This window comes from Lissotriton helveticus, chromosome 9 (assembly GCF_964261635.1).
Source record: "Lissotriton helveticus chromosome 9, aLisHel1.1, whole genome shotgun sequence".
Classification (NCBI taxonomy): Eukaryota; Metazoa; Chordata; class Amphibia; order Caudata; family Salamandridae; genus Lissotriton; species Lissotriton helveticus.
In genome coordinates this window covers 929,400,233-929,415,707 of record NC_136070.1, presented here as the reverse complement: position 1 = coordinate 929,415,707, position 15,475 = coordinate 929,400,233, and the positions used below count along the sequence as shown (strand labels likewise).

At 42.9% G+C, this 15,475-nt stretch overlaps 1 protein-coding gene across 1 annotated transcript in view; it reads right to left on the bottom strand.

The window, feature by feature from the left end:
- LOC144783063 (cytochrome P450 2C5-like) overlaps positions 1-15,475 on the bottom strand; it is a 524,719-nt gene that overhangs the window by 278,285 nt on the left and 230,959 nt on the right. The window contains exon 7 of the mRNA XM_078662233.1: positions 7,360-7,536. Coding sequence (XP_078518359.1) covers positions 7,360-7,536 — 177 coding nt within the window. The remainder of the gene's footprint in view (positions 1-7,359; positions 7,537-15,475) is intronic.

Below are 15,475 nucleotides of genomic sequence, written 5' to 3'. Positions count from 1 at the left end.
CCCCTGAACCCTAAAAATACCCCTATACCCCAAAACCCAAACCTAGCCCTGAACCCTTAAAATACCCCTGTACCCCAAAACCCATTCCTATCCCTAAACCCTAAAACTACCCCTGTACCCCATAACCCAAAACTATATCTGAACCCTTAAAATACCCAAACACTCCAAAACATATACCTCAGTACCCCAAAATATATACCCCTATACCCATACTTACCTTATCCAAACATTTTTAAAAAACAAGCTTTTACCATTCATGCATTTACAACGAATTTCGTTGTAAATGTATGCATGGTAAAAGCATATAAAATGTAATGCCATGCGTTATAATGGCATTGCGGAGTCATGGTACTTTCGTAATGAAAGTATGCGGAGTGATGGTATGCGGACAGAAAGTTGCGGAATAATGGGTGTTTACCCTCCCCCGGTAGGTACATTGGTGGCACGGCGGCCTACATCTCCAGCAACATACTCCTATTTTTTCACCACCGATTTGAAAAATGCACAGGTCTCTCTCATTGATGGCCAGCACCGACATACACTTTTAGACACACCTCCCGCCACAAGTTCTAGAATTGCGAACTTTAGAGCTGGGGAGCTACGTTCGAATCTCGGCATCAGCTCAATATCCTGTAATTCCAGGCAAATCGGTTTGTCTCCCCGTGCCTACCACAAATGAATGTGTTCTTCTGTAATGTAAATTGTGCTCATGCCATGTTGTCGAGTTCGCGCTATATAATATTGCAAGGAAAAATAAAGTAGGGAAACTCGAGTTCACACACTACTGAACACGCACTCTTAAGTGCATCAGCAGTGCACTGTGAATCGGAGCGTTTCACAGGCCTGTCACAGATAAGAAATGCTATCAAAACGAAATCCTACAAAACAATATACTACTGACCGGCAGCAATTCATACCCGGACAAAGTCGGGACGGGCTGCTAGTATTTCATAAAAATAAACATTTAAGAACCCCAGTAATGTTAATAAAATACATAGGCCTCAAGCTTATTTGATACATCAACCCGTTGTCCAAAATCAAACACCCTGGTGATAAATTGAGGCTATCACACACAATTAACACATATGACCATACACCCCACAACTTAAAAAATAGATAGCGGGCTAGAAACATCCTATCTATCAGGATGCATAGCTCCCCTGATACATTCATACCACCCTCATACAGTTCACAAATTCCATCATTTTTTTTTCTTAGGCTGGAACAGTCCTATTAATGCGATAAAAGGGCCAACAGACCTCCCTAGCACATTACAAAAATGACACCCACAGATGTTCCTTATATTTATGTCAGATTAACATCTGCAGTGAAACAGGACCCATTTATCTACCTGTATTTCCAGGGCATACACAAGCCTCCAGGACAGAGCTGCCAACTGGTACTCGAAAAATCAGTACCTGCATTAGAGGAGAATTGCATCACCCAAATCAGCCATTATGGGTATACATTCGTCCTATTACCTATATTCAAGCCGCGTGTAATTACCTACAAGCAGGGTGCTACACACCAACAATTTCCTGAGGTATCCGCTACGAATTTGGCCTTCACTGTATTTCAATAAAGCCTCCCAGAGCCATACGAGGAATTCAATCTGAAAAAGTATTACGCTTGTAAGAGCCTCTATGCATTTAGCTCCCAGTCCAAACGGCATTACAACATATATAAACAAGCGTTTGCAATGCAATAGGTCTCGCATTAGGAAAGTTTGAGCTATTGGTATTGTAAATGACAATTTTTTGATTTATGTGTTGGTTTTGAAAATAGCTAAATTAATAGCTTTGTCATTTACAATGCCAACACTTTTAACTTTTGCAAATGTGACTTCTATAGCATTTGTAATGCAATATGTGTTGTATTTACGTGACTTAGATGTATTGATATTACAAATAACAATTGCTTTTAATGTTTTGTAATAATTAAGACTTAAATAAAAGTTATTGTAATTTATAATTGCAATAGCTTAAACTTTTGTAAATAACTTTTGTGAATATTATGTTCAGTGTATTTTATTGTGAGAAAATCCAAGAACAGAAGTAAAATATTAATATCTTTTTGTGACATTTGTAATAAAGCTTGAAACATTGAGAGAACATATTTGAACCAGTTGTTGTTGAACGGTTGTACTGACTGATGCTGTGGTGGCGCTGAGTGATGTTGTGGTGGCGACGAGTGATGCTGTGGCATTCAGTGATGGTGTGGTAGTGCATAGTGATGTTGTGGTGCCCCTGAGCGATGCTGTGGTGGTGCGATAGATAGATAGAGTGTAATTATGTGGCGTGTAACTATGTGGCACTAAGTGGTATTTGGAGTGTATGTTGCATTGACTGCAGTGTAATTATGTGGTGTGTAATTATGTGGCACTGAGTGGTATTTGGAGTGTATTTTGCGTTGAGCGCAGTGTAAATATGTAGCATATACTTATTTGGCACTGAATGGTATTTGGAGTGTATGTTGCATTGACTGCAGTGTAATTATGTGGTGTGTAATTATGTGGCACTGAGTGGTATTTGGAGTGTATGTTGCGTTGAGCGCAGTGTAAATATGTAGCATATACTTATGTGGCACTGAATGGTATTTGGAGTGTATGTTGCATTGAGTGCAGTGTAATTGTGTGGCGTGTAATTATGTGTCACTGAGTGGTATTTGGAGTTTTTGTCGCGTTGAGCGCAATGTAATTATGTAGGAGTCAAAAATGGCTGATCTACATCCAAAGGGGGCACAAAGTGAAGGCAAAATATTGGCACCCTAAATTGAAACCAACCTTTACCCCAAGGGCTGCTCCCCCCAGATACAGAAACTTATTCCCAGGTGTTTTGTGAGTTTGCAACCGCCTGCCCCACCTACAGGGCAAATTGACCTGAAAAAACCAGGCAGTCTCACCACAAGGAGGATGGAAGCAAAAGAAACAAGACCCACATAAGCAAACATTAAGAAAGATGTAGTACTGGCTTCTGAAAGCCTGCGCATCTGGTCACACGATGAGCCAGAGAGAGTCGAAGACTTCCAGGCAAATTATATTTTATCTGGTAATTACTTTTTTTGTCAAACTACTATGGTGACCACTTGTACAGAAAAGTATCCAGGAGAAATACGGCAGACAACTTACATTTCATCCATTAACGCTGATAAACAACTGTGTTGAATTTTACCCAATGCCTTTCCTCAAATGTGTGTTTTACTTTGATACGAGCCACCAGTGCGGAAAATTAAAAGGAAAAAAATAACATTCCTGTTCTCTTCTGGTTGCATAATGGTGGCTGCCCGTCATACTACTGACGTGTTTCAGTTTCGCTTTAGTGAACTGGGAGCACCACTCCCAAGTGACCAAAAACCATCAACTGCTATTGTCTCAAGACCCACATAAGCAAATGTTAAGAAAGATGATTTGCGTATATGGTATATCAGCCAAATGTGGTGGGTGGAGGGGGGGGTTATGTGTGCGCATCCTCATACATGTATGTACACGTTGAGTACGTACTAGTGCTCTGTGTACTTTGTTTCAAAGGCATGGGAGTGTGTGTTCCTCGACTGTCCCAAGACAACATGCTTGCACTGCCTGCTCCCATTAAGATCGTTCCCTGTAGTTAAGTGTCAAGCTGCCATAACGCAGACATTACATGAAAACATAGCATTATTATTACTTTAATAAATGAGCATCATGTGAAAGAGGAACAAAGCTGCACGCTCACTCTCCCACCTCGATACCCTAATGTCACATGCTTTGCGGACTGGCAGGACCTTAAAACCATTTACTTTTAAACTATTTTTATTTGCTGCCCATGTCAAAATCATTTTGTGTCAATGGTTTTCGAAAGCGTGCATAATACAATCTCATATTTAACCCATAACACATGCCTCTAGAGAAGCTTGGTCGGCATGTTTAACTCAAGTCGGCACTGGTATAGAAGCGATAAACAATGTCGTGTGCCAGCTCACGGCGCATGCGGCGCACGCTGTGACAACAGGGCTCTGTCTGTTGTGGACCAGTTGGGTGCACGCACCCCTGTCCCCAGATCTTCTGCTGCCGGCCTGCCACGGGATCACAGAAACGACTGACAGCTATAAAAATAGAACGTTTGATCACTCACAGCTGGTAGTGGTTTTAAAGACAGGCTCTGAAATGACTGCACTGGTACCCACACAACTCGCCTTCACTCACTACACTAGTCGATACCGCAACATGGACCTGCACGGTGTCCAACACCAAGCGCTTTTCGGATACACACAATGCAATGCGTCATTCGCCGTGCAGACTTTGGCAGTAACTCACCAAAGTTCTGTCCACCTCAGCGTCCACGGCGGCCGCCTCCATGTCGAGCCAGCGCTGAGGAGTGCTCAGCCAATGACGCGCTAGCAGGGCGGAGCCCCGGAGGCGGCCGAAGGGCAGGGGCTACGAATCCTGTGCAGCCGCCGTCCTGCCCCGCCCGTGCACTGCAGCCGCTGCTCCAGCAGCAGAAAGTTAGCAGGCTGGAAGTTGTTAGCCTGTCCTTGGCCGCGTCGCCCCCGCCCGCCCACCCACCCATCGGGAGCCGAGGACCCGGCGCTCCAGAAATAATTGTCCCCAACTGCAGCGGTGAGGAGCGGCTATCGGAAGCAGGTGAGAGGGAGGCCCCGCAGGGGCCTATGCAGGAGCGGACTCCCATAGACTCAGAATCCACCCTCCCTCCGCGTGTGTGTGTGTGTGTGTGTGCCTGCGTGTGTGTGTGTGCATGCATGAGTGTGGCTGTTGAGCGCGTGCATGTGTGTGTGCGCATGCATGAGTGTGGCTGTGTATGTGTTATTCACTTACTGGGAATGTGGGATAGGAGATGTGCACGGCGCAGGGCTGTACGTGCGCGCACACGTGATTAAATCGCCGACGGCCCTGCGCGTACCCATCCCCTGTCCAACATTCCCGGCAAGCCGACAACAATAGGTCTTTCGCTGGACGCGGGACCTAAAAAGGTACCGGGCGCAGTTATAATCACATGCTGCCCACATACTGTACGCAACAGTTTTTACATTCTTTAACATATTACGGCACCCCAAATGGTATGCCGAGAACACCATAATCGCGGGTTTGCAACGGACCACTTATTTGAAGGAACAGAATCTTTAAAGGTAATTTTGGGACTCCTAGGCTCGGGGATATGAGTTGAGTCACTTAATGGGAGGCTATCTATGTGACTAGTCTTGCTGGGTAATCGGACTATAATCCCTGGCTGATACTATTAGACAGAGGGTAGTGAGTTTTGCCCATCTCGGCATACCATTTGGGGTGCCGTAATATGTTAAAGAACGTAAAAACTGTTGCGTGCAGAATGTGGGCAGCGTGTGATTATAACATCGCCTGGTAACTTTTTATATATGTTGTACCACCCTCCTTGAAGGTAATTACACGTGCATTGAATATAGGTAATAGACGAATGTATACCCATAATGGCTAATTTGGGTGATGCAATCCTCCTCTAATACAGGTAATCATTTTTCGAGTACCAGTTGGCAGCTTTGTCCTGAAGGCTTGTGTATGCCCTGGAAATACAGGTAGATAAATGGGTCCTGTTTCACTGCAGATGTTAATCTGACATAAATATAAGGAACATCTGTGGGTGCCATCTTTGTAATGTGCTATGGAGGTCTGTTGGCCCCCTTTATCGCATTAATAGGACTGTTCCAGCCTGAGGAAAAAAAATGTATGGAATGTGTGGACTGTATGAGTGTGGTATGAATGTATATGGGGAGATATGCATCCTGATAGATAGGATGTTTCTAGCCCGCTATGTATTTTTTAAGTTGTGGGGTGTATGGTCATATGTGTTAATTGTGTGTGATAGCCTCAATTTATCACCAGTGTATTTGGTTTTGGACAACGGGTTGATGTATCAAATAAGGTTGAGGCCTATGTATTTTATTAACATCACTTTGGTTCTTAAATGTTTATATTTATGTTTATTTTTTTCAGATTTTTAATATTGTGTTTGGGGCTTTATGTAATTTTCCTGAAGAAGGTGATGGCCATATACTAGTGCCCACCAAAACGCGTCGATGCCTATTGAAGAGAAAACTATGTAAAATCTGTGGTGACAATTGTATCGGACAAATACACTTTTAAAAGTTTCTACAGTTGTTACAATTGATCTGTGTCTGATTTATTGGATTTTTCTGTGGAAACTTCAATTAGTTCTTTGTACAAATGTGTTTTGATTTTTAGACTTTTCCTGTTTTTAAATATCTCTATACAGTTCTCGTCGGGACTGTTAGATTTTCATGAAATATATTGTGTATTGTGATGTATATGGTACCTATGATTTTGTGAATACATTTACATCTTTTTTCGAGTTGTTTTTTGATTACATCCTTTTTGTCCATTGCTATCCTATTGGTGTGAGGCTGCACGTGTAAAAGTGGTGTGGTAAGTGTAAATCTACCCAAAGGGGATTCTTTTTATGACTGAGGTCTTTGTTACATAAGCCGCAGCAAATTCCATAATTTAATACTGTCTACAATAGGTGCAACCATTTTTTACACTGAAACAGTTCCTGCATACTCAGTCAAAGCTGCTTCAGGAAAAAATAGTGTGTGATAGTGATCTGCCAATTAAGTTTTGTTCTGGAGATAGATCCCCAAAGTGATATCCATTTTGAGGAATATCAGAGCTGATGTCCCCCCATGTGCTGTGAGTTTGAGGGAAATGTCAATACTTTTTCCTGTCCTGGGCTGCTAGGAAAGGATGCCAATGGAAATGACATTAGAAAGGCTATCCTTAATTGAGCAGCCCCTCTACTGCAATTTCTTCTGGCATCAGGTCCCTGATGGTCTCCTTTAGAATGCAGGGAAGGCGGGGTTCCTAATGACAGAAAGGGCAATTGAGGTGGGCAGTTGGGAAAGTTACAGTATATTTTGTGGACCTCTTATTACCCCACACATCTAAGTTAGGCTCTAAATGCTTCAGTACTGATGACCCAATTGACAGAACTTTTTTCCTAAGTACGTGTATTTCATTCATGGGGTTTCAGGAGTAAGTTGTAAGTAACAACTGACTCTGGAGTAAGACTCATAGAAAAAGATTTGTGCATCTTGCCCAAAGAATTTGGAGATTCTGGGAAGCAGATAGATGCAAGCCCAGGCTATAAGAGATGTATGAGGAAAAGGTCCCTCCGTTTTCATGAAGTAGCGGCCCTATGAGTACTCCCTAACAAAGCCAATGCTTATGTGACACAGAATGTGGATGGAAGGTGGCTACTTATAATTTAAAGGCACGCCCTCCAAGACGACATTGTAAAAAAGGCAGATGGTATCTTGTGCCCTGCTGCTTTCTAGAACCATTAAGGGAGCTAAAAAACACAGAGTTTTAGTTACCTTGTTTTCCTTCATCAGGAAACAGTCTATAAAGTCCCGAGGAGATTCTGTGTTCAAAGTCAGACGGTGTGAGTCAATCTTTTTCTGGATAAAGTTCCTCAAAAACAGGGTTTCCTTCAAAATTCTATGATGCGGTCCAGGCAGGTAGTCCATGATTGTTGGTATCGAGTTGTACAGCTGTGAATAGTAAAACAAAGGGGTCAACATAAAATTGAAAACAATCAGTGATTCAGGAAGAGAACAAAAGAGAGAGAAAACAAACAGAGAGAGGCAAAACAGAGTTGGAAATTAAGAGTGAACAAGATAAACAAGCATTTGCAACTAACTTTACTACTACTAAATACCTTCTGTGAATACCAAAAGTAGTAAGTGCCTTCTGTGAATACCAAAAGTAGTAAGTTTAGAATTGTGTCTCAGATTAGTTCTGTGAATTGGGCCCAATGACTTTTATTTATGTGTTTTGACACCCTACAAATGCTGCTTAAACATGCACTTTGTACTTATTTATAATCCTTGCTTACGAGAAGCAAAGCTGGCCATAAAAACGGCAGAGTTACTGCTGCCCTTGCTTGTTGTAAGCGGTGCATAAACATGCACTTTGTACTTATAGTCCTTGCTTACGACTAGCAAGGCTGGCAGAAACTGCACCTCTTTTATTGCCAGCCTTGCTTCTCGTAAGCAACAGCTATAAGTACAAAGTGCAGGTTTACATACCTTTTGTAGGCTTTCAAAACACATAAATAAAAGGCGTTGTCATTTGCAATCCCTCAAACTCTTAAATGCAAGACCTATTGGATTGCAAATGCTTGTTGAGCTGTGAGACGAAGGCAGCAGCAGCAATAGGAAGGCAGGGACCGTGACACCAGGCCATGCGTTTCAAAAGCAGTAGAGGGAGGAGGAGGAGGCAAATAACATTTTAATATCATCTTTGTTCACATGATCGTATCCACTCTAACAAATGAGATGCACTCAGGAAAATACTTTGTAAAAAGACAGATTTTAAGATACTCTTTCACAAGGTGCAAAAATTTACTTTTTGGAGTAAGAAAACATAACTGGAGCAAAGAGGATTCAAGAGTACCCTCAGTAAAAAAAGCATTTGTGGAAGGACAGCTCTTAAACTATACTGTCTACCAGTATGGATGACATGCAAATCCTACACCTTGCAGTCCTCTGTCTGATGTAACATTTCCTATGCACTGATTTAACTCCTTCCACGCTGATGACGGCACCGCTCCGTCATCAGCCGCGGTGGCGCTGTGCTGATGACGGAGCGGTTCCGTCATGGCCCGCTCGAGGCGCCTGCGCGGCGCTGATTTCGCGCCTGCGCGGCGCTGATTTCGCGCCTGCGCGGCGCGTTCTATTGAGCGGGCGGGACCATGACGGAACCGCTCCGTCATGAGCACAACTCAACCGAGGCTGGTGACGGAGTGGTTCCGTCACCAGCATGGGCGCGCCGCGCGGCCCCCCCTGCCCCCTTAGCGCTGCGGCGGAATAGCCACCGCAGCGAAGGTGTTAAGCACTTATGATTCATTGTCTTTGTGTAAATTGTATGTGTTGTAAAGTGCTCTGACACCATGCACTGTTAAGAGGGGTGCTATAAAGCAAAATGAATGCATGAGAGAGAGTTGTTATGGCGACTTGAAGGGCACTGTTAAAGGGTCGTAGTGAGGGAATCAGTGGAGAAGGAGGTCATTGGGGAGCACCAACAAACATTGAGATGGAGACTGCTAGCACCGGGACACTTGTTTCGAGTAGCCATGCTCTACAAATGCTTTCATTCATTCATTGTTCAAACTACTAGCCCGCTACCACTTCTAAGGTTTGGTATTTTTATGTTTCTCTTGAATATTCTCTCTGCAGCTCACTCTCTTCTCTTCCCATCTTGATTTCTGATTCATGACTTTTGAAAATTAGTTTAGGCTCTTATGATTATCAGTTTATAATTTTACTGTATCATGGTTGTGTCTGCTTCTAGAAGCCTAGGCAATCAAACACTCTCCAAATAAACATAACACAATTGCAGGGATAGGAATCTGTTTGTGATGGATTATAGTCAATGCGGTAAGTCCATCACACAGACAGGATGTGGCTTCAAGTTTCTATAGAGTCCGAAGATTATTTTATTAAAAAAGATAGTCGGAGCATGGGTTTCCCCAACATCAGCCAATTAATCGAGCTTCCCTGGACAAGGTGAAGCACACATTTATGTCCTCAAATTTTGAAACCCTCACATAGGGTGCTAGAGGTACTGCATTTTTAGGCTTGGAGATGGACACGGGGATGAGTAAGAAAGTGTGGCTGTTAGAGACTACCTTGGTCAAGTAATATACAGGGCAATTTCACATTTATAGTACAATCCCTCCTTGTGCTCTTCTAGAATGCTAATCAAAACATCAATGTATAATTTGATCTTCATTATATGGATCAGTTCATGTTCATTATCATCTTCGCTCCCCTGCAAATAATCATCATCAAAGTCATCAACCAGAAGCACTACAGGGAAAGTATTATGTATTGAGGTGATGCAAATTTGTACTAATACATAAATAAAAAGAAAGGCAACAGTAATGAAGAGGGCAGCTCTCATAATCTTCATACCCCAGTCCCCATTTATATTCTGGAATTCAGACCAGAGAACCCACTATTTAAGTACATCAACAACAGTAGGTAAGCCTATAAAATCATTTCCTAGGTTACTTATCTGCTCGTCCATCTACATGGGTTTGTTGAGAATAAAAACACAGCATCTAGTCCCTTTTATGGCAGAGATTCCCCTCAATGCAGCCAGTATGAAATCCAAAGCCACTCACTCTATTATTGAAAACAACTGTTCTTTGATCAATTGATTGGGCACTAATACTTTTAAAAGCACTCACAGTAGATTTGGCTAGCTCCTCCTACGCTTTAGCAACTTGTCGGATCTCTCTAGTCAATAGTCTCATCCTCACAGTTTGGAAACATTATTGCAAAGAATTGTGCAGTCTCTGGAATTGCTTTTTCTTGCTCCAGTACAAAGTAAAAGGTGTGTTAGCAGATACCACGTAATCAGGAAAGCAGGAAGTAGGTCACTTCTGGGTTAACCACAAGAGGACGTCACAGCTTGTTCAGAAGCGCAACTCCAGGGGACTAGTACTCCAAGAAGAAAAACAGTTCTAGGCATGGCATGGTGGAAATAAGGAAATGTATCTGTTCTTTGCCCTGGATTGGTATACAACGTTTACAACGCAATTTTTACAACGCACTACCATTACAACGAAACTTTTACAATGCAACATCCATTACAACGCACACATTTACAACGCAGTCATTACAACGCATGACACTACAACGCACACCACTACAACGCATACCATTACAACGCAGTCATTACAACGCATACTATTACAACGCAAAACTTACCATCCAACACTTACCCTACTGTTGCACCCCCTGGAGTTAGAATAGTAATTTTAACCCCTACACTATCCAAAACTTTCCCTACTGTTGCACCCCCTGGAGTTAGAATAGTAATTTTAACCCCTACACTATCCAACACTTACCTTATATGCAATGTAATGTAATGCGTTGTAATGGTATGCGTTGTAATGGTGATCGTTGTAATGAATGTTGCGGTGTAAAAAATGCGTTGTAAAGGTATGCGTTGTAAAAGTGTGCGTTGTAACGTCATACATCACCCTGGATTAGTTACATTACATTCACTGTGTCCCATGTATATGCTATCATTCCTTTCTTCACAAACCAGTTCTTCAGCAGCAGTAGCTAAATGGACAACAGAAGGCAGTACCTCCTGAGCACATCGAGGCACAGTCAAATCAATGAGTGTAACACATTTTGTATTCTTTGCTTTTGGGAATGAAGAAAGAATTGTTTCTTACCTGTAACTCCAGTTCTCTTGTAGGGGTATTTCCGTGATAAGTCATAAGCACTTGAATAGTCCTGCCCACTTGCGGGGACCCTGGAGCACTTCCTTAGATATATCTTCTTAAGTGGATATTTTTCGCCTTTCTTCAGGAAGGCCTGCAAAGATACTTAAGAGATAGAAAGACAATAATGCAGCCTAACTAACTAGGCTACACTGGCCATTAGTTCATCTTGAAGTGCAAAAATATATCCAACAACTTCATGGAGTTTAATACAAAGAGAAAACTCCCCTTCACAAGACTCCTTTCTTCATGATAAAGATGAAAGGGTTGGACAACAAAGAAGCCCTATGGGATGCCGTTATATGTCTGAAAATAGAAGCTGTGCCTTTAGGAGTTTCCAGAGACCACCAGTATCCCATGAAGCACCGCCAGTGGCAGTTACTTCAGTTCTTTATGAAGGCGTAGAGAAGTGAATTCCTATTCTAAGTTACGAATTTGTCTGTTTATTCCACCGGGGAGTAGGGAGGGTTGCTTATAACTTATCACGGAAATACCCCTACAAGAGAACTGGAGTTACAGGTAAGAAACGATTCCTTCTCTTGTAGGGGATTTCCGTGTATAGTCATAATCACTTGAATAGACTTGCAGGCCCATCCCATAAATACACACGGGGTGGAAGAAACAGAGAATTAACATGTCAGTTTAAGCAAACAGGTTCCGAAGGGAAGCCTGTCCGACCTGAGCATCTGCCTTGGCATCAGAGTCCAAGCAGTAGTGTTTTGTGAATGTATGGACTGCCTTCCACGTAGCAGCCTTACAAATCTCAAAATGGGTATATTACGAAGCAAAGTCGCTGCCATTCCTCTGGTAGAGTGAGGCCTAGGCCTACTAACAAGAGTTTTGTTGGCTTTCTGGTAACAAAGTAGAATACATGAAACAATCCATCTGGAGATGGATTGCTTGGAGGTCGCTAGACCTGTACGGAGAGAGCCATAGTTTACAAATAACTGATCTGCTCTCCATATATCTTTAGTTTTGTCCAAATAAAACTTCAAAACCCTTCTAACATCTAGGGAATGAAGCGATCTCTCCGCCGGAATAGAAGGATGCTGAAAAAATGTAGGCAGAGAAATAGTTTGATTCACATGGATATCGAAATTACCTTAGGGAGGAATTTCAGATGCGTCCTCATGACCACTTTAGATGAATGGAAAACCGTGTATGGTTCTTGACAACACAGTGCCAGGATTTCGCTTACACTGCGGGCAGAAGTGATAGCCACAAGGAAAGCTGTCTTCCAAGACAGAGGCTGAATAGTAGCCTTATTAATGGGTTCGAAAGGCTCTTGCATCAGCCGAGAAAGAACTACATTAAACTCCCAAGGAGGAGAAGGACATCTGATGGGAGGAAAAACTTTCTTCAAACCTTCCAAGAAATCTCTAATGACAGGGATTTAAAAAAAAGTAAGTTTATGAAGGGCATTTCCTGTAAGCAGTCAGAGCCGCTAGGTGAACCTTAATGGAAGCAAATTGAAGGGCAGATTGTGCTAGATGAAGCAAGTACGGAAGGATGACATCGTCCTGGCAAGAAGTAGGATCTTCATTCTTTGATGAACACCAAATACAGAATCTCTTCCATTTATATGCATAAGCGGAGTGTGTGGGTGGCCTTTTAGCTTCCTTAAGGATGTCCATGCAGTCATGAGGTAAGTTCAAGTGTCCATACTGCACTAACACAGGAGCCATGCCGCCAAATTCAGTGTTGAGAGGTTGGGGTGCACCATCTGTCGTCCGAATTTCGTTAGTAGGTCTGATTTGCATGGCAGCCTGAGATGTGGAAGGATAGACCAGTGAAGAAGGTCTGTGAACCTTCACTGATGTTGGCACTCCGGGGCTATGAGGATCATCTTGGCCCGTGACTGTGAGAGTTTGATGAGGACTGCCGGGATCAGGGGGATCGGAGGAAAGGCGTAGAGCAATCTGCCTGACCAGTTGATCCATAGGGTATTCCCCAGACTTCCCGGTTGGTAGAAACTTGCGGCAAAGTTTTGGCATTTGTAGTTTTCTGCTGTGGCGAACAAATCGACCTCTGTAGTACCCCATCTTTTGAATATATCTCGCACCACGTCGTCGTTTAAGACCCATTTGTGATTTTCCTGAAGAAGTCTGCTTAAAGCGTCGGCCTGAGCATTATGAACACCTGGAAGGCGAGTTGCTGTTATGGTCAGATTTCTAGCTAAGAGCCAGTTCCAGATGGTCTGGGCTTCCTGAGATAACAGCCTGGATCTCGAGCCCCCTTGCTTGTTGAGGTATAACATTGTTGTTGTATTGTCCGTCTGGACAAGCAGGGAGCTGGCACAGAATGATGGCTGAAAGGCTTTCAGAGCTAAAGGAAATGCTTGTAGCTCTAGCAGATTGATGTGGTAAGTGGATTCCTGTGTGGACCATTTGCCCTGAATTTGAAGGTGATCTGTATGTGCACCCCAGTCTTGAAGAGAAGATCCCGTTACTATGGTTTGCGTCGGTATCTCCTTGTGGAAGGGAATCCCTTGTAGGAGATTGTTGGGAGAACACCACCATCTGATGGACTGGAGGGCATGTTGTGACAGTTGAATATGGTCCTCCCACTCTCCTATTCTCTGGTCCCATTGGTCCTCCAGACATTCTTGCAAGGGTCTCATGTGGAGACGTGCATTCGGAGTGAGGAAGATACAAGATGCCATGGATCCCAGAAGAGAGGAGACCATCCTCACAGTTGGAAAAGACAAGGTCATGAGAGCCTGAGCCTTCTGAAGGATCGATTAGTGTTGCTCCTCCAAAGGATACATGTTTGCCATGCGAGTATCGATGGTTGCTCCCAGATATTGAAGGCACTGTACAGGGGTCGAGATAGACTTTATTTGATTGATGTGAAGACCCAAACGAAGGAGAAGGTCAGAGGTCCAATTGAAGTGTAGTTGAGCCTCCTGACACGTGGATGCCTTGATCAGCCAGTCGTCTAGAAAGGGGTAGACAAACACCTTGTGCTTCTTCAGATGGGCAGCAATTACCGCCATGCACTTGGAAAAGGTCCTGGGAGCTGACTTCAGGCCAAATGGGAGTACACAATATTGATAGTTGTTGTTCCCCACTGTAAACCTCTAGATCTTGCAATGCTTCCTTACTATAGGAATGTGGAAGTATGCGTCTTGCAGGTCTAATACGCATAACCAATCCCCCCGATGAAGTTGAGGGTAGATCTGGTGTAACGCTAACATTCGGAATTTTTCTCTCTGAATCCACTTGTTTGCCTTTCTTAAATCAAGAATGGGTCTGAACTCATTCTTGTCCTTCTTTTTGACCAGAAAGAACCTTGAATACAGTCCTTTTCCTCGTTGTAAAGGAGGAACAGGTTCTATTGCCCGTTTTTATAAGAGAATGATGGCCTCCTATTGCAATTGGCACAGTTGGAATTGTGACTGTGTTGGAGGGATTGACAGTGGAGGGCTGATGTAACGTAGGGAGTATCCATTGTGAACAATATTCAGAACCCAATTGTCCTGTGTTATTTTTTGCTACTCTGCCAAGAAATGCTGAATGCTTCTCCCTAACGGAGTGGGTAACAGAAGAGGGGCACGATAGGATTCAGGGCTTAGAACCAGCAGGCGCCTTATTTCCTTGCGCAGGTTGCTGTCCTTGTAGTGTAGTTTCTATATTCCCAAGAGGCTCTGCGAATTGGAATAATATATCCTGCAGCTTAGACGTAGGACTTAAGTCGACTAGGTCTCTGCCGAATATATTAGACTTAATTGTGAGTGCCAGCTAGCTCAGAGGTCACTAGAAACTTTCTCGATAGTACAAGAAGGGATTAGTCTCCGACAACCATATAACATGACAACTTTGTTTCCCCAGAATGAAACGTATCTCTAGAGTCGCGGAAACAATAGACGGCTATTTCACTCAGTCAGATGTGCATGCTTCGTTTCACCAGAGTTGCTTAGAAATAGAGAGACGGGCGTTTTCAATAAAAGTATTTTATTAAACAGTCTTATTTCTTAAGCATAAGAAATGCACTGCTACAATTGAAATGCTAGTTAAGAAGTACAATGTATATAATACTAATAGTATTATAAAATAGTACTGTAAGAGCATGATATGGTTTCTAAGCCATAAACATAGAATACATAAAATGCATAAAATACATACAGTGATAAAATAGTGGCTAAAAGTACTCAACTGGCGCTTCTAAAATACGCCTACCCCGGTGTACCT